Source organism: Pteronotus mesoamericanus, unplaced genomic scaffold, assembly GCF_021234165.1.
Source record: "Pteronotus mesoamericanus isolate MK-2021 breed Mesoamerican mustached bat unplaced genomic scaffold, CSHL_Meso_final contig_32, whole genome shotgun sequence".
In the NCBI taxonomy this organism is placed as follows: Eukaryota; Metazoa; Chordata; class Mammalia; order Chiroptera; family Mormoopidae; genus Pteronotus; species Pteronotus mesoamericanus.
This window is the reverse complement of record NW_026555134.1, coordinates 1116267-1144157: the sequence shown is the minus strand read 5'-3', so window position 1 is coordinate 1144157 and position 27891 is coordinate 1116267. Positions and strand designations below refer to the sequence as shown.

The window sequence follows — 27891 nt, the reverse complement described above, 5'->3', positions numbered from 1 at the left end:
ATTAAAATTAGAACTCTGAAGATTATTGTAAGTCTTTAACAAGAAGTAGCCAATGTATAAAAGGTGCTGCAGTATAAAGATGTGCACCAATTTTACAAGGATATTTTTGGAAAAATAATGTAAGCCCATTATTAATATATATATTGAAAGTGATTTTGAAGTAGCTTTATAGAGAAAATATTACTTTGTTCATATAAATATAGTACTATATGGCTGAAAATTAAGAAAATATAAGTTCTGGATAATTAGTAATATTCTACAAACTTCTGGAAAAAAGTATAAAATCACATTACTAAAAAGAAATCCATGGGGATTTATGAATAGTGGTCACAGCAGAGACACGTTGCACCATACAACTCAGCACTGCAAAAGCCTACTTAGAATTTCAGTGATTACTGATAACAAAAAGCAAGTCAATATAAAATAAATCTGAATCATTTTTTTATGTAGTAATAGACAAAGGAAATAGGAAAGTAAAAGTGGATAATATGTAAAATTAGCAAGTTATAATTAATTTGAATAAATTCTTATGCAGGTATTCATAGTAATAGTTCAGTAATAGTCAATGCAAAACATAAAGTAACAATATATTTGAAGAAATTCTGCCCATGCTTATAGAAAAACAAAGGCTAAATTGAACATTAGTCCACAGTAAGCAGGCTACATTAAAAAAGGCAGAATTCTAAGGGAAACTTGTATACCAGTATAATAGCTGTATTAAAAACAAAAAATATAAAGTGGAAAATACCATAAAGATTCTAATCTTTATACTAAAAAACCTAGAAAATATTCACATTCAAAGTGAAGTAAATTATCAGTGCCAAAGTGTGAAAATCTGACATCACAGCTAGACTCCAGATGACTCGCTCCACCAAAGGCATTTACTGTGCCAGGGACTGAGTCACCACTATCTTCAAATGACAGTCCTCAAACTCACTAAAGGCACTGCTAATTCCACACTTTTAAGGAGGTTTTACCTCTTGTTTTACAGCATGTATTCCATTAAGTGCTAATTCACCTACACATGTGTAAAGCAATAGAGTGGCACTTCAGAATGTTACGCCTACATCACCTGCAGCACAGGAACCCTTTAAGTGGTGTGCTGCTGGAGAAGTACAAGGGCCAGTTTGGCCTTCCCGAATTAGAGCTGGGGGGCTCTGCTACTGGCTGATTCCCCGGGGGAGGGGGCGGGGGCGGGGTGTGTGAGAGGGCCATGAAAGGAGAACTGAGAACAGGGAGGCGTCTTCAATCACCCTGAGGTTGGTTTTCCATAATCATGCCTTTCTCATCATCCGACCTTACAGTTATATAACGTGCATGTTCCTAATTCTTCCTGTCATGACCTCTTCGCAATTTTTCTAGAGAGACTATATTTGCTGTTCTTGTTTTCTCGAAACCTTTCAGGATAACATCCCATTGTGATATTTCAGTCTACAAAATTAAGCCTTTAATGCTATAGCAACACCCCTGTTGCTTTTGATTCACTGATTATAGCAGTGAGAAAAGTAAAGCTGAAAGTGAAGGGGAGAACGCAAGTTCTTCATCTGCCTGCCTGTTGTGGTCTGCGTCTTGCTACTCTTGGTAAGAAAACTATGATGTCTGCGGCTGTGAAATTTCTATCCTGTGATATTTGTTGCCATGCTGGGAGGTATTATCTTTTAGTTACCCTGTAGTTTAAGGGCCTGACGTTAAGCATTTTGCTTGTTGTATGAATGCTTGACATTAAGTTTTTGATTGCCAAGGTATCCATTTCAGAGGGCATCCACCCTGAATAAACATGTTGGCAGCTGTATGGCACAGCTGCCAGCAAACGACCACACGAGGAATTAGGTTCCCCCACCCATGAAGTTCGCTCCTCTAGAAAGCCCTGGGTAACCTGGGTGACCGACCATGAGTGACCCCCATGTCTCCCTTCCTGTACCCTAACTCCCACATTTATACTTTAAATTAGCCAATAAAGAGTGAACCCACAGACACCTAGGCACCCCACCCTGGACTCCTAATAAAGGCAGGGCTCCAGGTCTATGCTCTCTCCCATCCCCCCAAACCTGCTGTGCCCCTGGGGCCTGCCGGGCACCTTCCAGGACCTGTAATAAATCTTGTTCCTCACAAGGTTCCCTGATGATTTTGGTAAAGTGCATCCTGCAATCATAATAGAAAACATAAAGGTTGCTCCGACCACTACACTGTCCTGCTCCCCCGCCCAGGGTCAATGTCTGTGGGGGCTCCCCACAAACAATCAGGCAAGTACGTGCCTCAGGCCTTCCCAGCTGAGGCCACCGCTGCCAGCAGGCTGGGACCCACACAGCAGTGACGCTGCCATGTTCTGCTGCTGGGAAGTGGGGTCTTCACTGTGCTCTGCTTGCCCAAGTCTGTTAAATGCAAATAATCTTTTCTTTTGTCTTGGCTAATAATACTTATTGCATCTTTGTTTTCCACTGTATTAATTTATATTTTTGAAACAATCTCAAAGTAGCAGAAAAAGTCCCATATACAGTACAAATAACTATTTTCCTTAACTGCTTGAAAGTAAACTGAAATGAGATGTCTCAACACCCCTAGAATACTTTAAATGTTTCCTACAACAGGGATATCCTCTCACATAACCATAATATGACCATCAAAATCAGGAAATTAACATTGACTCTTGACTCCTGTCTAACCCTAGACTCCAGTCTAGCTTCACCAGTGTCTCACTCATGTTCTTTAGAGCAAGAGGATCCAGTAAGAACCTTGCATCGTACTTGGTTATCATGTCTCCTTAGTTTCCTTTAAAATGGAACCCTTTCCTTGATTCCCCTAATTATGAAGATGATAGGCCATTTATTTTCTTAGCAAGTTCCTCAATTTGGCTGAGTAACACAGAAATGATAGCACAGCCCTGCTTTGTGCTACTACTACTAATATTCACATTGATCAGCTGCCAGGCTTCTCTTTGTGGTCAAGTTACTCTTTTCCACTTTGTAATTAGTAAGTACATTGTGAGAGGTACTTTGAAACAATGTACAATCAATTCTCATTATTTTGATAGTTATGTTCCACAAAGTTGCCATGAACGTTTAATGAGTGAGTATCCTGACACTGCTCCTAGAGAGAATACAGGGTTAGGTTCCTATGTGCCTCTGGTTTCAACATTTTCAAAAATTGATCAATACATAACTTGTTTTACAATACATGTGCTTCTGTGTAGGAAACCACATACATATTCACAAACCCCGGACTTGTGGCCAATGGTGCTATAAAGCATGGCTGAATGAAGCTTATCTAATACAGGCATTTTCTCATAAGGCACATCACAGCCTGCCTGCATTCAGGAACACTACACAACACTTCCATTAGTACACTTGGGGCCATTTTAAACAGTGAAATCACCAAGAAACAGCACAAAAATGTGAAGAAAAATGTGACATTAAATAGACTGTGAAAAGGGGACACACGCAGATGGTCTTTCTTCCCCTGCTCCCCCGCCACCATTCCAAAACACCATGGTGTACACTTTAATTTTCTCCTTTTTCACATTTGTAATTCCCTTTTCAGATAACAAAAAACCCAGCTTCCACTATTCTTAATATTATCTACACATTAAGCCATATTTAGTTGCTCAACCTTCTGCAAGTAACCTGTGTTTGGCTGCTGTCCTCTCCTCTGCACCCTCTCAGAGACACCCTCCTCACCCTGCTCAGGTCAGGCAGCCTGTCCCAGATCAGCCCTCTGCGAGAATGCCCATTTCACTGCATTCGGGGTGCAGCAGCTGCACCACACCACTGCCTCCTCCCCAGGAACACACTTCTCACCCTGCTCTGGCCCTGTGGCTCCCTACTTTTCCAAGTGAGATGCCTGCATTGTTCAGCATCTCCTAATGTCTTCTGGACTCAACTGTGCCGAAAAGGTTGAAAAAGGGGAAGGACAATGCACACAATTCTCACAGCTGAATTTTCTACTCAACTATCTCCTTAGTATCTTTAAATGTATTTTAAAGTACACAGATCATAGAGGCAATCTGGATCCTTAAATTGGACCAATAATTTAAGGAATTTAAGAAATCAATATGCTGTGGCAGAAGTATGGTGTAAATGTCCTTTGACCTGTAAGCAACTCCATTATTTTATAGCTTTGGTAATTTTCCTTTAGTTGATAATTCTGCTTATTCTCTGTTGTCACCATTTTGTATTATTTGTAATGCAATCTTTGTGCTCAGTGGATACTAGTTGCAGCAATGGATTGTACATGCATTTGCGTCACCTTCTGACCTTGTAGAGTAGATCCCTCATTATCTGAGGTTTTGCTGTCCTTGGTTTCAGTTACCTACGGTCAACCTCCATCCTCAAATATTAAATGAAAAATTCCAGAAATAAACAATTTATATAAGTTTCAGACTGTGTGCCACTCGCACCCTACGCTTTCACCCAGGATGTGAATCATCTCTTTTTCTGGCGTATCCTCAATGCACATGCTACTCACTCACTAGTCACTTACCAGTCATCCTGGTTACCAGACTGACTGTCGCAGTGCAGTGCTTGTGTTCAAGTGACCCTCATTTTATTTAAAAATGCCACATTCGTATAATTTTTATCACAGTATAGTGTTAAAATTGTTCTATTTATTATTAGTTATTGTTAATCACTTACTGTGCCTAATTTATAAATTAAACTTTATCACAGGTATGTATATATAGAAAAAAATAGCATATTTTTTTTTGCTATTTTCAGTATGAAGTACTGAATGAAACTTCAGTACTATCTGCAGTTTCAGGCATCCACTGCGGGGTTTGGGACTTATACCCTGCTAATAAAGGGGAACTAATGTTGGTAATACAAGAATCCAGGCAGCTTTTGACAGGGTGGTGGAAATGTGCCTAATAAAGAGCAAATATAGGAATGGTTTTGTTCGAATTGTAGGCAAATAGGTAATTTTATGGCTTCTAAGTTTTCCCCCCAATGTTCTATTTCCAGTAAAAAAAAAAAAAAAAAAAAAAAAAAAAAAAAAAGCTCAAAATTGCAAGTGAGACCTTAATTTCTCTCTATTAAAAAAATAGTTGCTTTCCTCCATGCCATCAGGAATATGTCACTTTCTCCATAGTTACATTAATATCTGCAAAGAATAACTGTTGCTACTGTTTATCTTCAGAGGCTCTAGAGCAAGTGTAACAGAGACATGGCCACACTGCCCCTCCCATGCTCATTCTCTGCCTAGACTGAAGTAGACCTGGGAAGGAAATGCCGCTGTAGATCATAAGCTCCTGGAACCAGGCATCATACCTATTACCTGCATAGCTCCACCTCTTGGATCATGAATGAAGAGAAAGAGGAATCCATGAATATACATGATACTGGCAAAGTGGCTTGGACATGGTGTCCTTTCATCTCCATCCCTCTCTATTTATAGAGAGCATTCCAGGTGTTCCTTTTTTACTTAAAAAAAAAAATTCAACCCCCTCAATATGAAATCAGACTATTTGTCATTAGGAATTGTCACCAGGTAGTCACTGATTATTTCTGGCACAACAGAAAACACACTACCTCTGCACTCGGTACACTCGAGTCCATGGAGGCACAAGGGCAAGAATCCGAGCCACCAGCTCGATCAGGTCACTAGGAGAGTAGCTCTTGTATCTTCCTGATTTCCACAGCTCATACAGTCCAGTTCCACGAATCACCAGGGTAGGGTAAAGTTTTAAACCATCAGGACGAAAAGCAGGGTTTTCAAAAAACTCCTGTGAACAGAAAGCAGAAAATGACTTCTCCGTTAGTTGTGTAGAGATTACACATGCAAGCTTCCAACCTGACCCACCTTCTCTCACGTACCTATGTGGTCCTTAGACCGCCTTTCCTTCCCATCAAGGGAGGGGAGGCAGAGAGGCAGAATTCATTGTTTTTGTAGCCTCACTGGAGCAAAGCACGTACATGACAGCCTCCAAAGCCCTCCTCAACCCCGCCTCTGTCTACTGCTGCACTCTCACCTCACGCCCCTCTCACCGCCTTGCCCTTCTGCCTCCACAAAGGAAATTTCCTCTGCCTGGAAAGTTCATCAATTTTTCTTCATCTAGCTGATCTTCAGGCCTCAGCTTAAATGTCAATTCTTCAGAGAGGCCTTCCTGACCTTCAAATATAAGCTGACTCACTTAAAAAAAAATCCTATTGAATTGTATATTACCGCTTTTTTAACATCATGATACTGACAATTTTTCCAGCACCTACCTTCACCTCTTAACTGTATCCTCTCTCAATAATGAAATATATTGTTTAAACTTTTAAAAAGTTGTGACAGAGATCATCTTCTGGCCTGCAAAACCTAAAATGTTTACCTTATGGCTCTATGCAGAAAGCATACAGATCCCTGATTATGACTGTTCTGTCCTCAGACCAACTGGCACCATTCCAAATCTGAGACACACACTGTCCATTTGTTATCTGGACACTGAGCAACACATCTAATCCATCTACTTCGACACAGTCATTTCCGGTACTGTATCATTCCAGCTGGCTGCCATATTTCTTTATTTGGGACAGAGCAAGAAGACATAAGGCATTCTCCTTTCCATGACTTTGCACTGCTCATTTGTTCTTATCTTGATTTTGCATGATATATGATGGAGGAACGAAGGTGGACTCATACAGTTCCCTTTCACTCCCACGCTAGCATTAGCATCTCTTCAGCCAGCAGCACTGTATCTTGTGAACTGTACTAAGGCTTTTTATCTTGTGCTATATTATTCTTGCAGAGCCATCCATTGTTTAACTTGCTTTAAAAAGAAAGATAACTGCAGACTACTCGATCTCTCTCACTGATTAGTCATATTCTTAAAATGCCGTATTCTTTGTGCACAATTTGGTTTTAAGGATATTCTTCTGTAACTGCATGTAATTTTCCCTGTTACATTTATATACTGAAGATTCATCTAGTCTTTAATAAATATTCCATAGCCACTCATAAGGAACATGTCTGTAATCATTCTCTTTCTAGTCTGAATCCATACTGGAACATGGGTTTTCAGAAAAGCACTTCTGATACTTGTATAATAAATTTAGGAGACATGTGCTGACATACTCCTTTAAAAAGAATGATAGAAGAAATTTGTTCTGGACTTCTGGTTAAACACTGAAAATTAAAATATGCGTTTCTTTTCCAAAACCATGGTAAAACAACAGGAAAGAATTATTTTTTTTAAGTAAACCTGGAAGAAGAGGGAACATCAGAGGAAACAGGTGATGATAAATTTTTGAAAGCCAGAAATTGGATGGAAGATTGGTAAATGACCTTCCAGGTGAAGAAAACTGCAAATAAAATGTCTGTGAAGGGGGACAGACATGAATGAAAGACCAGCTCATGCACACCGGAGTGCCAGAAAATTTCATAAATCACCAGTAAGAAGAACTGGGCAGGACAGAGGTGAGCACTGGGTCAAAATCGGTACCTGAAGGGGTGTATGCCCCCCTTACCCCTGCCTACAGCAGTCACCTGCCTGTGTGTTCACTGGAAACTGGAAAGCCGCCAGATTCTGAGAGTTCAGGTACAAGGCAAGGCCTGGGTGTGGATCAGGAGTGAAAACAGGGAGAGGAAGTGAAGGTCGGCACACAACGGGGGGACTCTCTGCCGGCAATTCTGTGTCGTGTGCATGCCACCCACCCCTAAGCAGGGGGTTAAGAGGGCTCACCTCTGGATTAATCAGATGGCACTAATTAAGAGTTCAAGATACTGACATTTGGGAATTCCCAAAAGAAAGGAGAGCACATTACATGAACCTCCTTCGTGAGGCGTACTAGCAGCTAGCCACATAGAGCATGCAGCCTTGTTTTTATGTCCCTCACTCTGAAAGTGGGACCATTTGGCTATGGATCACCAGAAACTTGAAGAAGGCCTAAAATATGAAAAGCAGATCAAAACAAAAATAAAAAAAGGACTTGGACAACAACTGAGGCATTGAATAAAGGAGAATAACCTAAAAAAAACTCCAAAAACTATAATTCCATCAGAAAGACAAGAAAAGTTCTATTAACCCATAAGTACCATAAGAAAACAGGATATTAGAGAAAATAAAACCACCAGAATATAAGAAAGAACTCTTAGAAATTAAAGCTATAACAAAATTAAAAACATTTAATAGGTAGGCTGAAACAAAGTTGAGCGAATAGTAAGAAAGCAGAAAAAAGGGCAAATAAAACTAGAAAAGAATATTATATGATCAATCTGGGATATCCAACATTTGCTTAATAGGTTTTAGGAAGAGAACATAAAAAATGAAAGGGGGAAAATTATACTGTACAGTTGGCCCTCATATCTGAGGATTCTGTATCTACAGGTTGAAAATATTCAGAAAAAAATGTTACGTTGTTACTGACATATACTCTATAGTTTGGCCTACAACGGTTGCATCTGTACTGATCATGTACAGACTTTTTCTTGTCAATATTCCCTAAACAATACCATATAACTACTATTTTATAGCATTTACACTGTATTAGGTATTATAAGTAACCTAGAGATGATTTAAAGTCTATGAGAGGATGGGTGTGTGTTAAGTACAAATACCACACCATTTTATATAAGAGACTTGAGCGCCTGTGGATTCTGTTATCCAGAGGGGTTCCTTGAACTAATCCCCAGAGCACCAAGTCACCACTATAGTACAAAAAATTTTCCACATGACAGAGCCCTTTAATATCTAACACAATTAATTTAAAATCTCTTGCCAAGAGACTGCACTGTAAAACTGCACTACAAATAAAGAAAATTTCCTAAAATATTTGAGTAAAAAAATGGCTTATATACATCATAGGGTCAAAGAATAAGAACTATAGGAATAAGAAGAAAACACAGGTTTGTTGCCTAGCTGAATATCCTATTTGTGAAGTACCTGTTCAAGTTGTTTTGCTCATTTTCCTACTGGGCTGTCTGCTTTTTTTGGTGTGTAGAAATTATTTTAAGGCAACCTGCAAGTTAATTTTACAGAGAATTTTTCTTTAGAGAGAAATCAAACTTCTCATTTTAGCTCTTCTGTCACTCATTTATTAGGATGTAGTTAGAAAAGGTACATGGTTGGCTCACATTCCTGTGGGTTTCTCTAAAAATGTTAGAGACAAGTAGATAAATCTATTTGCATGAAGGGCTGTCTTTGTAATATTATTACTGAACTATTCTTTACAGTTGTCCCTCCTTATCTGCAGTTTTGCTTTCCATAGTTTCAGTTATCCATGGTCTGAAATTTTAACGGTCTAAAAATATTAAATGGAGGACTCCATAAACAAACAATTCATGAGTTTTAAACTGCTTGCCGTTCTGAGGAGTGTGACGTCGCTCGCCGAGACGTGACTCGTCCCTTGTCCAGCATATCCTCTGTATACACTACATGCCCACTAGTCACTTAGCAGCTGTCTTAGTTACCAGATCGACTACCAGGTATCGCAGTGCTTGTGTTCAAGTAACGCTTGTTTTACTTAATAATAGCCCCAAAGTACAAGTGTAGTGGTGTTGACAAGGTGTACCAAGAAGAAGCTGTAAAGTGCTTCCTTCATATGAAAAGATGAAAGTTCCTGACTTTATAAGGAAAGAAAACTAATCGTATACTGACGTTGCTAAAATCTACAGTAAGAATGACTCTTCTGTCCATGAAATTGGGGAAAAGGAAAAAGAAGTTTGTGCTAGTTTTGCTGTTGCAGCTCATACTACAAACATTATGGCCACAGGTGTAGTAAGTGCTTGGCGAAGAAGGAAAAGGCACTAAATCTGAGGGTATAAGATATAAACAAAAAGACAGCAACGTGTTGTTCCAGAAAGCACTGAGCCTATATGAGGACTCCAGCAGAGGATCCCTTAAAATGAGTGACTACAGTCGTATGACTCTTATTACAGCACATTGCTGTCATTTTTCTATTTTATTATTAGTTATTGTTAATCTCTTAATGTATCTAATTTGTAAATTAAACTTTATCATAGGTATGTATGTATTAAAAAAACATAGTGTATATAGGGTTCCGAACTGTTCATGGTTACAGGCACCCATGAGATCTGGAATGCGTCCTCAGTGGATGAGGGGAACTACTGTATTTCAAAGACACAAAGGAAAATGAACACTGAGACTCAGCTATTTGCTATTACTTGAAACATGACATTTTTTTTTTCCAAAGGTACTTACATGAATGCTGGCTATTCCACTGAGCTGGTCCACCTAGGAGGTATGTTAAACAAAAGTGTGTTTCAGGTGTCTTTTTAAGCTTGGAGTCTGAGTTCCTGGCTATTAGCAACTGAACCTCAAACCACAGCCTCGAAATCTACCACCCAGCCAATATGGGGGAATCAGTAACAGGAGCATCTGTGAATTAATGCTGTCCCATAAACAGGCCTTCAGTTGTAACTCACGGGCTTCAAAATAATAAACTTTTTAAAAGGAAAGAATTAGTAACTTCACAAATAAGGCATGGTGAATTCCATGCTTTATAAACAAAGCAAAAATAAAAGTATTTTTGTGGATGAAAATAACTTGGTAAATATTTTCATCTTCTCCTCCAAAAGGATATCCCTAAAATACTTTCCCGATCTAAGAATATGAAAAGTTTTGACCAATTTCATTTCCCAAGACAAAGCTAACATGGATTAAGTTAACATGTAATAGAGTAAAAAGGAAAAAACCTCCAAACCCCAGAATTAGGTATTAAAATTCAAAGAACAGAAAGGGTGGAAGAAAACAGCATTTTCTTTCATTGATTAATGAAATTCTGGAAGAGAAGGGCAGTTCTAAGCTTAGAAGCACCTGAAGAAATCATCAAGCAAACCAGAAGGAGATTTGAAAACAGGAGCAGAAGTAAAAGGCCAAAGATACTTTGGAAAAAATATTTGTAACAATTATAAAAAACAATAAATCCAGAATGTCCTTACCTACATGTTTATATAAATTAATATTTAAAATATTTAAACTCTCAGAGTAATTGGTCAGAAGAAAAAAAAAACACCCACAATTCTAAAAAGATAAATCATAATTATTAAAGATAAAAGTATATTAACTATCATCTTAAACTGAAAGTTGAAATGGCACTTTTATCCATCAAATTAGCAAACATAAAAATATTTTATATGTGTTTAGACAGAAAATACATAAACAGAAGAGAATTATTTGGGGAAAAAGATAACCCTGCTGAAATGAGTATAAATAGTTACAACTCTCTGAATAGCAAGTAATTTGCTGAGACTCTTTCAGTACTTATACTTTAACCTGATAATTCTACCCCAGGAAATTTATCCTTAAGAAATAATCCTAAATACTACAAAAAGTTATAGGCATAAAACTGTTTATCTTCAGTGCTATTTACAATATAAAAAACTGTTAATATCTTCAATTTTAAAAAATTCTGGAAGTGATTAAGCAAAGTATGGCATATTTATTTGATGGAAATTAAGCAGATATTTGAAGACGTTAACATTTTAACAGAGACCAGGCTATAACATGAATCAATGCTTGTTTTAATGTTAAGTGAAAAAGCTATTAACTACCTATCATATAACTGTGTTTGTGTGTATCTATGTATAAACCACCTCATACCCCACCCCCCAAAAGGCCTAAGCCAAATAACATCCTAAAAGGAAGTAGATTAAAATCTTAAGAGTTTTATTTGGTGTTGGGGCTTTGAGTGACCCTTCCTTCTCTACTGTGTTTCCACTATTCTAAAATGAGAATGCATTGTTTTAATAATGGGAAAAATAACCAACTGTAAGTAATCAAAAAGAGCAGAGAGGGCAGAAGCAGCAAGCAGAGGCATTCTAAATCAACACTAAATCAACAGGTTTAAGGCAACACTTACTGTAAACTGTTCAATGTCTCTCTCCAGGCCCACATTGGGCAGATCAGGCATCATATGAGCCACGACTTTGAAACCAGAATCTTTGGCCAGGTGAAATGACTCACACACCGCCTTCACAGTGTGGCCCCTGAGGAAAGACGATCCACTATGCATTACACAAATAAATGGGCACCAGGGTTAACACAGGAAAAACAATCTCTAAAAATATTAACACGTGATGAAGAAAACACGGTTGGGGGCGAGGGGGAATCTCAGAAAGTCCCTTTTACATCTCAACCTCTGAGAAGATCTGGGGGGAAATCATTTTTACTTCTTTTTTAAAAAGATTTGTAAGAAATTGGTTTTAAAGAGAAAGGCAGGGGAAAGGGGGGAGGGAGGGGAAGAGAGAGAGAGAGAAACATTGATTTGTTCCACTATTTATGCATTCATCAGTTTCTTCTTCTATGCACCCTGACCAGGGATTGAACTCACAACCTTGGCAGATCAGAACGATGCTCTAACCAACTGAGCTATCCAGCCACGGCCTCATTTTTTACTTGACATATGTTAGAAACTCCCTTATGCACCTACTCAAAAGTTCTGACACAAATTATTTTAGTATTATCAGGCAAAATAAGCTTACTAATGTAAGTATCTAAATTAAAAACCAGAATAATGAGCTCAAAAACCATGCAGAAGCAGCATCCTCTTATTTTCTTTCCTTTTTAAGTCTTTTGAAATGAAAGAGAGCAAGAGAAGGAGAACAGAAGAGAGGAGACGCACACGCTCACACCACCCCCACCTCCATACAAAACAGATTTCACGCTGGTGGGTTGGAGGGTCCTTAAAAAAGTGAGAGGAGAGAATGATTTAGTGCTAAGACAGAATCATCTGGAGCCGGCTGGGTAAGTCATCTTATCCACATCCACGGAGGAAGCCAGCCCGGGAAACACAGGTTTGGGGCTCCCGAAGACAGAACCCCGCGTCAGTCCTTTCACCACCAAACCGTCCCTGTTCTCCACTGAACAAGCCCGGAGACCACGGGCTCCATCTCACTCTGGATGTTCTCATCCATTTCCATGGCTTCAACTTCTAATCTCTTTTTGCTAGTAACTTCCCAATTTATATGACTAGGCAAGGTCTCTCCTGATAACCACACCCAAATAAATATCCAATACTCTGAAGTTGCACTGTGAAATACTGTAGTTCATTAGGGACGTGATTGTTCAAGTTTACATTTAAATGAACTAAAATGAAAAAATCCAGTTCCTCAGATGCGCTAGTATATTGGAGAGCACAGGTATAAAACATTTCAATCATCACTGAACAGATCTGTTGGACAGCCGTGACCTAAAGCAAAGTTTTCACAAGTATCTAAAACTCAGTGTATCTAAAATGAAACTCATCTTCCCTCCAAGCCTCTCTTCCCTTTCGCTCTTACCCTTACTTCCATTCAGTCACCAAACCCTGCATTCACTTCTCAGGGCATCCTTTCCTGCTTAAATCCTTGCAACAGACTCTTAACCGGTCTTCCTTCTAGTTTGTTATTCTTCATCCATCCCCGCACTGCGCTCCTCATAAAGTGACCTTTTTAAAATGCAGATATGCTCGTATCACAATTTAGCTTACAACCTGTTCTGGATTAAAGTGCACACTCCCTGGCCTGACTTCTAAGGCCCCTCATAATTGGGCCCCTCTGCCTACCTTTTCAGCCTCTTCTCTTACTGCTTTCCTACCTCATGCCCTACACCTCTGACCAAACTAAACCGCTCCAAGTTCCCTAAATGTGCCCTGTGTTCCCATGCTCAGCAGTTTGCTCATATTTTTCTTTCTGCCTGAAACAATTTTCCTCTTCCCTACTTAACTCATACTCTTTCTGTAAGTTAGATGTCTCTTTGTTCAGAAAGCTTCCCTCACTTTCAAGAGACTCTTCTCATCTCCACAGGCCCCTCTCCCGCGCAGACCTTCCTTACGGCAGCGGTCCCACCAGCGTTCCCATTAGCCCACTCACCCACTGGAACGCATTCCATTTAGGTTCATCTTTCTCAAGCTGGTGCCCATCAGATCCTTCCCTGTGCTCAAAAATATTCAATAGCTCTCTGTTACCTAAAGGAAAAATTCGGCCCTTCTCAGCCTGGCATTCTGCCTGGCTGGACCTAAGGTGCTGCCCATGTATGTTCCTCTACTTCCCCTTCACTTCCCTCTCCTAGCACAGCCCCCAGTCGTGTCTACACAAATCCTATTAAAAAGTAGGCTTTAAGGTCAACTCAACCTACCTCCTGAAGCCACCTTCACCACCCTAGGTCACCGATCTCTGCTGCTTAATAAACTCCTGAAATCTTGTGTTTTACTCATTTACCAATTATTTACAAAGATCCTTACACAGCTAATCTTTCATGTGTATCCTTTCTCCTCAACTCAGTGATATCTTTCTAGAGGGAAGAGAACATCACATGGCTCTATCAATCTGTATATTTTTCCTTCCCTACAGCCCTACATTTCTCAAAGCCCATGCCCACCACGCCACCAACCTTTCTCTCACTACCCTGGCACCTGCTTCACAAAAACTGATCTCTTAAATCTCACCTTGACTTCCTTCCTGTTCAAACCCCTTTCTTTGTTCCTATTCTCCTTTGCCTTCTCTCCTAAAGCCTTGGCAGGAGATATTGAGACCTGCCTTCTGTTTTCCATTTTGGGAAAAGCTGTTTATGGCAGGACCAGGAAGAGATAGAAGAATGTGTAGAGGCAACTAGAAAAGAGCCAGTAAAGACCGAAAGAGAGAATGGAGTTCAGAGCACAGACAGAACGACTCTGAAGGGAGGAGTGCCTAGGCCTTTCTCAGAGTGGCAGGAAGACGGGAGAATGAGCAGGAGCGTAGTTTACTTGGTGGGAGTAGAGGAAGGCTTGTGCAAGGTCATTTGCCACCATCTTACCTGTTGGTATCTCTGGCCACATCTTCATAGACACTCTGCACCCCAATCTCCAGCCTTGTGCAGCCGTAGGTCAGCATGTCACTTAAATGCCGCTTCATGCAATAATCAGGTCTGGTCTCAATAGTAATTCCAATACACTTTGTGAGGCTCCTCTCCGAATACCTGTGGAGCAAACCTAAAAGTAAACAAGCTGCCAAGGCTTTAGGACATTTGTTCGGATTTAAAGGATTGTCTTGTCTTTGTCCTCCCAGGATAAGACAGTGGTTAAGGCCCCGGGCTTCGGAGTCAGACTGCCTGGATTCAAATCCTGGTTCTGCTACTTCCTAACTCTACAAACGGGAATGTGCTTCAGTTTCATTATCTTCAAAATGAGGCTAACAGTACCTACACCTCACAGAGCTGACGTGACTGAACTAGCATAATGCTACCATCGCCACTATCATTATTATTCTTCTGCAGTATGCTGCAAACATAATTTCCTTAAAAGCAGTCATTTCAACTGTGAAAATTCTATTTTTCAATTCCTAGCCAACACATTTTTGTATAATGCAGTGAAAACCATCTGCATTATTTCCAATTCTATATTTTTGTCATGTTGAATAAAAAAGGGGGAGGGGGGTATGTATAACGATTATAGGAATAATTTAGGTGAAATTTCTACATGCAAAAAACAAAGCCTTTCTGTCAAGCCTATTAATCTTAGCAATGATTTACAAAACTGGGAGTCTTTTTTTTCTCTTTTACTAAAACTGCATATCAGAGTAGTGAGTACCACATTAGATTCAAGCTGTTTGAGGTAATGGCTTTAATGCTGGCTGGTCAAAAACCCAGATAAGTAAAAATGACTTCTAAGGGGTGCTGATGTGAGGGAACAGGAACTAATATTCAGAGGCACCGTGGCCAAGCACTGTGCTGCATGCTCCATACGTGCGAAATGCTCCCATCAGCTCTGTGGAGTGGGCCTCCTTATCTCCATTTTACAGATGAAGAAACTGAAATTCAAAGGGAATAAATACTTTGTCCAAGGGTACACAGCTCCTTAAATCCAACTCGGGATTTGAAGTTGAGTCCATCTGACTTCACAATCCTCGCTCTCCACTTGATTTTATCGCACCACTTAGACAGCACCAGACATCAGGTCTTCCCTTTCACTTCTCCAACGTCCTGGAAACCAGCAATTGTTCACGACGTTCCCTTCCTCAACTGTCTCCATTCTTTGGGGAGGGGGAGGGAAGGCTTTTTTGGCTATGAAATTTAATTTCTTTATTTTCAAAGAAGTTTAGCTCTTTCTTAAAAAGTAAAAATCATAAAATTCCCATAATTTGTGGCTACTACTTTAGGTACATTCCTTTATTAACTTTAGATAAAAACTGATTTAATGTTGATGTTAATAATAACTATTAAGAAAGTTAAGAACCACAGAGCTGGAAGACTAATTCTGGAGTTTTTCATTGTAGACATTCAAACTCTTTTGTACTGTTTATTGCTGTATTCTATAAGGTTTTGTATAGGACCACAGAGGCAATAAGACTAAAGGTAAACAACTAGTCCAAAGTTACTATAAAAGGAATCGTAAGACAGAAAAAGGGCTCATTTTATCAAAAATTCTAGGAAATTATACTAAGTCATTTGAATTTTCTGAAACAACTGAATCAGAAAGTCCCATGCCTCTCAAACAGACAGGTACCAAGGCGCGCAGTAACAGAGGTTCATAATGCCATGTGATAAATGTATTTGGGGGGAAAAAATCTATTATTTTTAAAATCAAACACATATATTATGGAGAAAGCAAACTGCATGAAGGTTGATTAAAAACAAAAAGCAGAAAACTCTTGAGTATATTTCATTAAGTAGCTGAGAACATCTTAGAAGCCAACATTCTGCCCTGACTGGTGTGGATCAGATGGTTGGGCGTCATCCTGCAAAATAAAAGGTCCCCAACTGATTCCTGGTCAGGGCACACGCCCGGGGTGTGGTTCAGTACTAGATGGAGTGCACACAGGAGGCAACAGATTGATGATCCTCTCCCTCTCTCCCTCCCTTCCCTTCTCTCTAAAAATAAGTAACATCTTAAAAAAAAAAAAAAAAAAGGAATCAGGCATTCCAAAATCATATCATAACTCTTCCTATTAATTGATGTTTTTATAAAGCCTACAGTAGTTGGTAAAGGATGCCATTAAGGCAGCAAGCTCAGCAGCACAACAGTACCTTGCACCATGGGAAGAAACTGGAGGGCAGGCAATCATACACACGAGAATTTGTCTAGCAGAATGAGAAAATTCACTAGCTAATCTTTTTATTGCACAGCTTGTCAAAAGCCCAACCAAGACATGCAGAGGAAGCTGCTACAAGGACGATAAGGTCTTTTCATAGGTAGACAGAATACAGTATAGGACACAGAGGCAAATCTTATTCTCAAAACAATTTAACTCCATTTCAAAAATGTCTTTTGTCTGGGGAAATATCATTACCTTTTGCAGAAACAGAATGGAGAAATAAAAAATAACTCAAGTTTTAAAAAAACATTTTATTTGTAATAAAAAGGCTTTTACCACTATTTTCAGAATTATATTTTCATCTGAAAAGCAGTAAGCAGAAATTCTTATCAAATTTGAATGTCATAAACAATGGAGTATTTTCCTAACAAGGGAAGTATAAGGTCATCTTTCCTATAAAATTGCTGTATTTTTATTGGAATTTTTTGTTAATGTTATATTCAGTCCTACATATCACTGAATTGGTCTCTTCATTTAACAGAGACGTACCAATATCAATATGACCGTTAATATACAAGTATGTGCATACAGGTTTTTGACTTATCTAAGCAAAATATTTGAGCTGACATTTTATGACCTGCTATATTTCTCTGTACCATTTAGACAGTCATCCAACAGTATGGCTATCTTAGTTCAATTCCCATACCTTCCAGGGGCCGCAGACTTCTTAAGTTCTTGGTCATCTAGGAAATGTGCCAAACATTCCCCAACCCTGACCATAAGCTTCTAAGGGACAAAGTCAGGGCTTATGTCTAAGTCCTCTGATTCCCATTTTATTGCTCTTTTAGGGGGTAGTACAGGATTATAAAGGCCTCCACCCATCAGCAGGAGCTCTGTTTTCTGCAGGCCATAGGAGGGGCACCAACTATAAAAGACACTAATGTTCATATGTTGACAGCGTATCTTACAAGGGGGGTGGAGAGTAGACTGAACAATAACCTAGAAATTTAAAAGCAAACAAAAATCAAATGCTACCTACTCAACCTTCAAAACACAGCTCAAATACATTTTGCTCCCTGATACCTTCCCAGCACCTCTCAGTAACACTCTGTGCTCCCACTCCCAAAGCACTTTACCCACAATGTAAACATAGTTTGCCTTCTTATTCGTGGACATGTCTGTCTCTCCATTTTGACAGGAAGCTCCCAGAAGGAGTATAAGCTCAAATACATTTAAAAGTAACTGCTTAAGGTCTTCACTAAAAACATTCCAATATTAAAAAAAAAATACAAATATGAAGAATGAATACATGAATTAAGCATAACTGAAGATAAAGGGGGTCTGTCTTCACTCTCAGAGCAGCCTCTAGATAATTCTGCTGTTTACCTTTCATCTTGCAACCAACCAACCCTAGAAGATACCTAGCACTGGGTCAGGTATTCTACAGGAAGTAGGAACAACAATAGTTCTTGTCCCAGATGTGCTTAACAATGTAGCTGCAAGGATAAGACATGTAGGTAAAACCAAGAGCCACTTAAGAACAAAGGTAGAAGTGGTAGAACTAGAAATAGACATAGATCATTTCTTGGGCAGCATACTTCTAATTCAGAAAGGAAGAAAGTGGCTTCTGAAAGTGATTTTACTGTCTTCTTGCTCTAAGGGACACAGAAAGAATATAGCACATCAAATGTTAGTCTCTTTGTAATCTGGTAACTCGTTTTTGATTCACTCCAAGAAGGCTGTGGCATCAAAGAACACTTCTCATTACTGTCACTGTGCTCTACTCCTCTTGAAAAACCTGTCATTACAGAAGCTGGCTGTGCCTCAGTCTAGTCCTATATGAAACCTCACTAGCTCTAGGCCCCAATTCCTGAAAGGCTTATGGCAAGTTTCCTACACAGACATCTCTCTACCTGAAACTCAATCTGCTCAAACCACATTGCAAAGTAAATAACAAATGTTATTTACCATTATTAAATAATAAAAAATTAGAGTAAATAATAATAAAATTAAAGTAGATAATAGAGGAAATATTAATTTTCACTAGTCACAATGTACAAACTCTTTTCTGCATCTACAGTCCCAAAATGAGTAAGCAGATTCTATAAATGTCTTTGGGCAGCCAAAGATCTGAACCAGTAAATACCATCTGGGATTATTGGTATAATGCCTAGTAAGCAACATCACAGAACACAGGATTTTTGGGGATCCCCCCATAATCATATCTGGAAAAAAATCTCCATAAAATTCTATGTTCTAGACAATGCTGTGCTAATGATGTTCTAGACTTAAGAATGACTGAGCTAAATGTTTGGTGGGTTTGAGGATTAAAAAACAACTACCCCCCACCTCTTTTTTGAGATGGTGGTCAAGTTTGCTTCCTGGCATTGGTAGTTATGCCAAGAGCATCTGTAAAATAATAGGATCTGCCCAACACAAACTGTGTAGGAACAGTTTGGAAAAGAGAGGAACAGAATTTTGATTTTTGAGTGAGTACTACCTATGAAAAAATAAACCGGTGACACTGTGGCTTAGGGACTTTCAGGGACCCTTGCTCCTTCTTTCATGCTGACAAGGTTTAACATATGTATAAAACAACCCATAACATTTTGAGTTTGATTCTTTCAATTGCTGACAAGAATGCTACAATCCTAAACTCCTAATTAAACAACGAAAGAACCAACAGCAACACACTGTTAACAAAAAGGTAAAAAATCAGTTATTGCACATTTTTTAATATTATATTCACATTAAAATATAAAGGCTATATATATATATATACACACACACACACATATATATATGTGAACTGTGGAAATTTTTCATTGTCAGCAAGTGACTGCTAGATGAAAACTGAATTGTGAACACATATTTTAGATAAAAATTCTCATTCCGATACATATCTTCAACTCATAGAATGTCAGAAAGAGAAGTAATTTTAGAGATAATCTTCTTCCATTTCCCACTTTTATACATAAATAAGTGGCTTAAACCAGGCTATGATGTAAGTTAACAACAGAAGTGTGCAGCCTAAGTCTCCTGATTCTTAGTGCACAGCTCTTTCTACTGTATTCATGTCGCAGCACGTACTGAATATCGGCCGGCCTTAAGGCACTGCACTAGGTACAAGGGATCCTCTCTCTTAAGAAGACATTTCCTTAGAGGATATAAAAAAATTTCATTATACAAAATTAGAAAATAACAGTATTCACTAAAACTATTATTCTTGGCTATTGAAAACCAAAGGGAGGGTGATTAAACTGGTAGATGAAAATGCAAATGTTTACTATATTAAAACAATAACACACAATTAAAAGGCAAACACTGGAAAAATGGATTTTGAAAAAAGACTCATCTACTATCGACTGCTATCTGCAAGAAACCCACTCTCAATACAAAGACAGATATGGTAAGAAGTATAAGGATGGAAGAATATAATACAGAGGAAAAACAGTAAGCATATGCATGCTGTAATGGCTAACAACATCAAATAAAGGACACTTCAGGGAAAAAGGACATTTCATAATGATAAAAAGGTAATTTTAAAAGGTAATGATAAAAAGGTATACACAGAAAACATAAGCATATAATAAAGGGCTCAACATTATTAGATAGAAAAATGCAAATTTAAATCACGATGCAACACCATCGCATACCCATAAGAATAGCTAATTAAAGACTGACAGTGTAAGCTGGTGAGGATGTGGGACAACTGAATGCTCATGTGCTGCTGGTAGCAGTGCAAATGGTACAACCTCTTGGAAAAATGTCTTACAGTTTCTTATAAAATTTAACATATGATGTAGCAATTCCACTTCTAGTTATTACTTGAGAAATACATACATATATATACACATACACACACACATATACACACTCACAAAAAGACAAGTATGTTCACTGGAATTTTATTTTTAATAGCCACAAGCTGGAAATGGCCCAGGTGTCCATCAACAGCATGAATAAACAAACAGTACTCTATGCACAGAATGGAACACTACTCAGCACCCAAAAGGTAACAACTACTGTAATACCCAACAGTGTTGATGAATCTTAAAATATTCTGTTCAGTGAACAAAGCCTTACACAAAAGATACAGGCATACCTCCTTTCATTGTACTTCACAGAGGCTGCATTTTTGCAAATAAAAGGTTTGTGGTATCCCTACTTTAAGCAAGTCTATCGGCACCATTTTTCCAATAGGCTCAGATGATGGTTAGCATTTATAGTAATAAAGTATTTTTAAATTAAGGTTATGTACATTGTTTTTCAGACATAATGCTATTGCAAACTTACTAGTCTATAGTATACTGCAAATATAACTTTTATATGCACTGGGCAACCAAAAAATCCATGTGACTTGCTTTACTGAGATACTACTCATTTTATCATGGGGGTCTGGAACAAAACCCACAATCTCTCAGAGGTATGCCTGTATATGCTGTATGGTTCCACTTATATAAAGTTCTAGAATAGGCAAAACCAATCTAAAGAAGGGAAAAATATGACAACAATGGCTGCCTCTGGGAGGTACAGATGAGAATTTACTAGGAAGGGGCACAAGGAAACTTTCTGGGATGATGCTAATGGTCTCTACCTTAAAAGGGTTTTGCTGCATCAGTATTTGATTTGTTAGAGCTCATCAAATGATACCCTTAAGAACTCTGCATTTCATTATATGTACACTAACTACAAAAGACACTACAAACTGAGAGCCAGTTAGTGATGTGCACGATAATGTATTTGTGGAGAAGGGTACTGAAGTCTGCAACGTACTTTGAAATGTATCTCAAAAAAAGTAAGAAAATAGAGGAACTGATGGATGGATAGAGGAATGGATAGTTTAATAAGTATGTGATAAATGTGTGGTGTTCAATTTTTGCTTGAAATACAGTTTTGGAACAAAACAACTACTATCTCTTTTTAAGATGTCTATGATTGTATCCTAGGTTGGGCTAACAATAAGGATCCTGGTGACCATCTGCAAAATCTGGGTGACCAAGGGAGGAAGTAGAAGTGGTCAATACATAAAGGGCAGGGGGGAGTATTAGAGTCAAAACACGGAAGTGCAGGAGATTCTGAGGCCTGCCAGAAGCCAGGCCCTGGGCAACAAGGCAGGAGACAGTACCTTTCCGACATTTCTAGGCTGCTTCTGCTTTCTTCGTAACTCTGCAAGTCTATGGAACTGTCTTCTGGGCCTGTTACCCAGCATTTCCTAGCACTCTAGCTTTTCTAATAAATATAAGACATAGTTGAAGGATTCAAAGTCATTGATTGGGGTGGGAAGGGGAGACGAAGAAATGGAAATAAATTAAAAATTCCAATGGGAGAGGATATGACTCACCCTTGATGGGTAACTACCCTTTTAAATTGCGCCTTGTGAAAACAGCCAAGGAGCATTAAAGATTGAATGTAAAACGCTTCTGGGCAGGTCTGATTAAAAAGGAATAAAACTATTTAAAAAGGTTGTTCTGAGTTACTTGGCAACATTTGCATTCTGGTGAATGCATGACTCAGATCCCACTGCCGATCCCTTTCATCTCCAGAGCTGTGACTTTTAGAGGACGATAGTCACCAATAATTGTTGCTCTCTGGAGACAACTGAAGAGTCTCAGTCTAGTTGATAGAAATCAGTGATTATCACTTTGGTTGATTTAATGAGGCTTCGCAGAAACCTTACCTGCTTTGTCCTTGAACTTTCTGTTCACTCAGCTTTCAATCTTTCCATCTGCAAGGATTTAACATACTTTTTGCTACTAACTTGCCATAAATAACTAGGTTCACCTTCTTAAGACTTTTTCTACTCTAAATTTTAATTATAATTTTCACCTGAGGATATGTTTACTGATTTTAGAGGAAGGGAAAGAGTGAGAAACATCGATCAGCTGCCTCCTGTACGTGCCCTGACTGGGGATTGAACCTGCAACCTTTTGGTGCATGGCACAATGCTCTACCCAACTGAGTCATCTGGCAAGGGCAAAGTTTTAATTTTTTTACCTAAGTAACAAAACTTTTATCAGATTAGACACATGATAACAAAACAGGGACCGACGAGCTAACTCTAATTTGAACAGACTTTTAACCTTAGACATTGTTGACTTATCTGTCACAATATGTAATTTTTAACTGAATTTAAATTTAATCTTTTAAATAAAATCTCTGCTAAGCTAATGAAAGTATTACATCCCTGTAGTTAGCAAGCAAAAACAACTCATTCAACTAACAGTGAAAGAAACCTGAAGTTCACCGCTTTGCATCTGAGAGATCAGCCACACTGGGTAACCCAACCGGTTCTAATGAATAACCTCCGTGCAAGACAACACAGAGAACGACAAGGTAATCATATCCTCCAAAAATCTGGAAGGAAACACGTTATGTCCAAAACTCAGTATCTCTTGGCTGCTCTTTATTTCACAAAGATGCTAACATTTGAAAAGAGCTCTCTACGTCTCTAGTTCTATAGCACAAAGCAGGCTACTATTCCTTCAACTTATATGATGTTTCCCCTCCCCACCCCCTAAAAAAAGGCAACTCTATTATTGGAAGTTGGTAGTAAAAATTTACCTCAACAAAGTAAATGAGGTGCCACAAATAAGCATTCTAAAGATTATCTCATAAAAGCAGAGACTAGGAGAAAAGGGCAAAACACGTCAAGTGCAGCTCGGCGAGCTCAGTGTACCGTTTACGCGTGGTTTTATGGCCCCCAGATAGCACTTTTATTACTTCCCAAGAGCCATTCATGAGATCTGCTGCAATGAAGACTCAAATCATATATAAATTTTCATCTGAAAGTAAAATGTTTGTTGCCCTCTTGAGGTAAACTGAAGAACAGAAAGAAAATAAGGCTAGCTTCATCCAGTCCATTACAGGAAGAGGCTTTCTATTCCAAAGGGCTTTTTCTACAAACTCTGTGATCTGAAGCCAGCTGGTTGTCATACGGAACTCTTATTTTCACCCCAACAATATACAACTTACAAATACCACTAAGCATTAGAATATTTCTGCAAAAATAAAGCAAAACTTCACACCAAGAATAAAGCAAATTTTTCTCAAGTTTCAATTGATGGAAATGTCAAACCAGATGCACCCTAAAAATCCATTATGAAGATCTTCCATTGGCCTAGCTCATGTGATTCAGGGGCCCAAACTGCAGACTGTGAAGGGCTTTGTGGCAAAATTTTATAGGGGCTGCAGGGGACTGGGCGACAAGGCACGTCAGGGATATTTTTATAGGTCAATTCCCCTTAATAGGCAAGGCCTACCACTCAAGAATAGCTGCATTGAAAAAAAGAGTACATAAAATATAAGCATGGGTAGAAAAATTCAATGGTCTTGATATGTTATCCTCTAGGGAATCAATTTCAGTCAGTAATCCTCTGAGGTATTGTTCCTATTCCAATGTCATGGAGTCTTGAACTAATTAAGGTTGTTTTTCTTCAAATTATACTTTATTCTAAGCTATCATTTGATTTCAGTATTCTTAAGAAGAATCAGTTGGATTACATCATCACTCCTCTAAAGTTTGAAAGACTTCAGTACTTTACTAATAAGCATGACTCATATTCCTGAAGGATCAAGGTTTTGAATGAGCAATAAAAATGTGGTCACCATCTCATCCTGCTACTAAAGCCCCAGGGCAGGAAGAGATCACTCTGGCCAGCTGTTGCTAAAAGTCTAGATTCATGGATACGGAATTAACTTGTCACATTATCTGAGGCAATCAAAGGAGGTCGCTCCCACACACTCTCCCCGTGCTGAACTCCTTACACGGGCCCCTCAAGCTGCCATTGATACCCATTTCAACTTATGAAAAAGCCTATTTTTTTTTTTCATTTTTACAAACCCAAAGGAGTACAAAACAAATTAAGAGGGTAGAGGAAGTAGGACAGGCACAAAAAGATGTTCCTAGCACCAATTCCTTAAGTATCATCTATGAGCAAATCATCTCCAAAATTGTGCCACCAGCCCAGACATCGTTTGTATAGCCTACACGACATCTACTTGGATGTATCTTCTGCATTTCAAACTTACCTAAAAAACAAACAAACAAAACCTCTTAATTTTATCCCACAGATCTGTTCTTCCCTCTGTTTTTTCCATCTCAGGAGATGGCACCACCCATCAATCATTTCCTACAACCACCTGAGTGTCAACCTTCGTTCCTTCCTCTGTCTCATTCCCAGCTCAATCCAAAGTGCCTTCAGTTGCAACAACAAATACAGCTCCAATCCACCTCTTCTCCATCATCACCGCCACCACTCTCATCTGAGCTAGAATGGATGCAACAGTCTTCTCTCTGGTTTCCCACTTTGACTCTTGTACCCCTCTAATCCATCAGTCAGACAATAGCCCCAATGATCTTTACCCTGAATATGTATCTCTCCTGCTTAAGATCATTCATTACTGCATTTCAAATTAAATTTTAACTCCTCAAAACAATATACAATCAGACCCATACCTAACTTTCAAGCTCACCTCATGACACCTCCTCCCCTGTTCACCGGACTCCATCTGCCTCGGCCTCCTCTCTGTTCCTAGAACACCCCAAGTTCTTCCACATTTCAGGGCTTTTCCCTTATTTGTTCTGCTCTTGGCCTAACTGAGTCTTCCTTACACTTCAGGCTTCAGCTTAAACATCACCACTTCTTCTAGAGAATAACCCTATTTATTCTCTAGCACAGTAGCCCACTTCCACCATAGCATTTACTGTTTTATTATTTGTTAAACTAGTAAAATGTAAGCACCATCATGAGGGCAAGGACAGCATCCGTCTTGTTTACCATGTTGTTCCCGGTGCTTGTAAGATGGATGGTACCTCGTGTGTCCTCAATAAACATTCAATAAATGAAGAACTAGTATACATTAACTAGCCAGGTGTTCCTGACACTTCTTCAAATAAAAACTATTTTTAAGACTTCCACTTCTTAAATCATTGAATTATATATGAAAATTGAGATATGAGGTATCAAAAAAATGCTTAATTCTCTTCCGTTTTGTCAATTAGAATGCGGAATAAATGATCCTATTCATAAACAAATTGTTTAACAATTATTAAAAAGTAGCTAATAATAAAATAATACTTATTAAATAATATTCACTGGTTTTGTTGATTTCATAGCAGCTAAATGTTTCAGATAAAGAAACATTTCAGTGCTCTTTCTGGGTGGGCTAAAAACTCAACTAGTTCAGTTACCTACTCGCGCAGTTTAGGCCAGCCTAAGGCTGAAAAGCTCTTCACAGTGACTTTGTGAACCGCTCTTTCTCTGTGAATACTAGTGTCAACAAAGTATATTCACCCCCCCCCCCAAAAAAAGGGATTATTTCAATGGAAATAATCTGTTCCCACAAAAGAGAAGTAACTCCAAGCACTAGAGACGTATGAGATGATAAAATTTAGTGGTAATCACATGATATATGTAGGTCAAATCATAATGTTGTATACCCTAACCATATACAGTGCTGTGTGTCAGTATAGCTCAATAAAACCGGAGAAAATGTATTTAACCTTATAATCCATCAAAAGTATACAAATAAAAATAATGAAATCCCCTGCTATCCACCCCTCTCACCCCTTTATCCCCTAAAAAAGAATTAGGAATATAGATGTAGAGCTGAAGAAGTTCTTATAAGCTGCTGCTAGGAGGATAAACTGACAAGCACTTTGGAGAATATGATAAAATAAAGATTTCTTACTTGACTGCCTCATAAATATTGTTGGAGGTATGTCCTGATAAGGCATCATGTAAGTTTCGAATAAAGTAATCTCTGTATTCTTCTGGAAGGGCCATAAATGTTCCACCCATCACAATGAATTCCACTTTATCCACACTGTGACCGAGCTGTTTCAACTGAAAGACATATAAATTCATCAGCAATAAAACAATATAGTCACTATCCTAAGGGGGTACTACAAATTTCTAATTTTATTTTGCAATGTTTTCATCAGTATAGTTTAAAAATGAGAAGCAATTAAACATATTTAGTAAATTCTGTGGATTAAAAATAATAGTCTCCAGAGTGAAAGAAAAAAAATTTATAGCTCAAATAAGGAGGGAGAATTAAAAATAACAAAAAGCTTGATATTAATACAGAGTTGAATGGAAATTTAAAAACACATAAAGTATAAACTAGAAAGCAGTGAAGTCAAATAAGAGGAACGGTTTATCAATCACGTATTTATGTCACACTGTGGTAAGCCTTAGGGACAAAGAAGATAATTACATGCGATATAATCAGGACTCAACGCATATGAAAGAAAAAGAGCATTAGAGTAGAAACAAAAATTAAGAAAGTGGTTTTAAAATAAAACTTTAAAGTTTTAAACCATTTGTGAAGGTTCTGGACACAGGTGACACCTCAATTCTGCTTTTCGGGGGGAGGGAAGAAAATAAAAAGTCTGACGGATAAAATATGAAATACAACATCTCTATTATGAGGGATGTGATGTTACAGACCATTAATTCTGTCAACTACAATAAGCCAAAAACGCTAATTTCAAAAACAGGTTTTTAAATTCCTTGCCGTATTTTAGGCTTGAGAAAAACTGGATTATGTAGCTACCAAATTATGAACTCAAATTAATGAGCATGTAAAGGATGTCTACGGTTAATTTGTAAAAAAGGTACCTTTTTAAACACTTGTTCCTGAAATTAGCAAATTTATACATAAACACATCTTTATGTATGCATACATTTTACATATACATATGCATAAATACATGCATTTACATATATATTTAAAATATATACTGGTATACTACTTTCCGTTTGAGATTTTGTAGTAGCCCTACTAGATGCTACCATGAAAACTACTGGCAGTGTTCACATTTTTTTTAATTGGACAAGTTTAAAATTGCAAAACTTGTAAAAATAAAACTGTTCTAATGTTCAGATTTCTTGAATAGAGCAAGGCCATTTATACAGTACTTGTTTTTAATCAGTTATACTGAGGTATAGTTTACATATAATAAAC

General features: G+C 38.3%; 1 protein-coding gene across 1 annotated transcript in view; it reads right to left on the bottom strand.

Annotated features, from left to right (window-relative positions):
- Window positions 1–27891, bottom strand: part of ELP3 (elongator acetyltransferase complex subunit 3) — an 81849-nt gene that overhangs the window by 38608 nt on the left and 15350 nt on the right. Inside the window, exons 7-10 of the mRNA XM_054576010.1 lie at window positions 26614–26768; window positions 14705–14866; window positions 11793–11919; window positions 5520–5713 (exon numbers count right to left, since the gene is read on the bottom strand). Coding sequence (XP_054431985.1) covers window positions 5520–5713; window positions 11793–11919; window positions 14705–14866; window positions 26614–26768 — 638 coding nt within the window. The remainder of the gene's footprint in view (window positions 1–5519; window positions 5714–11792; window positions 11920–14704; window positions 14867–26613; window positions 26769–27891) is intronic.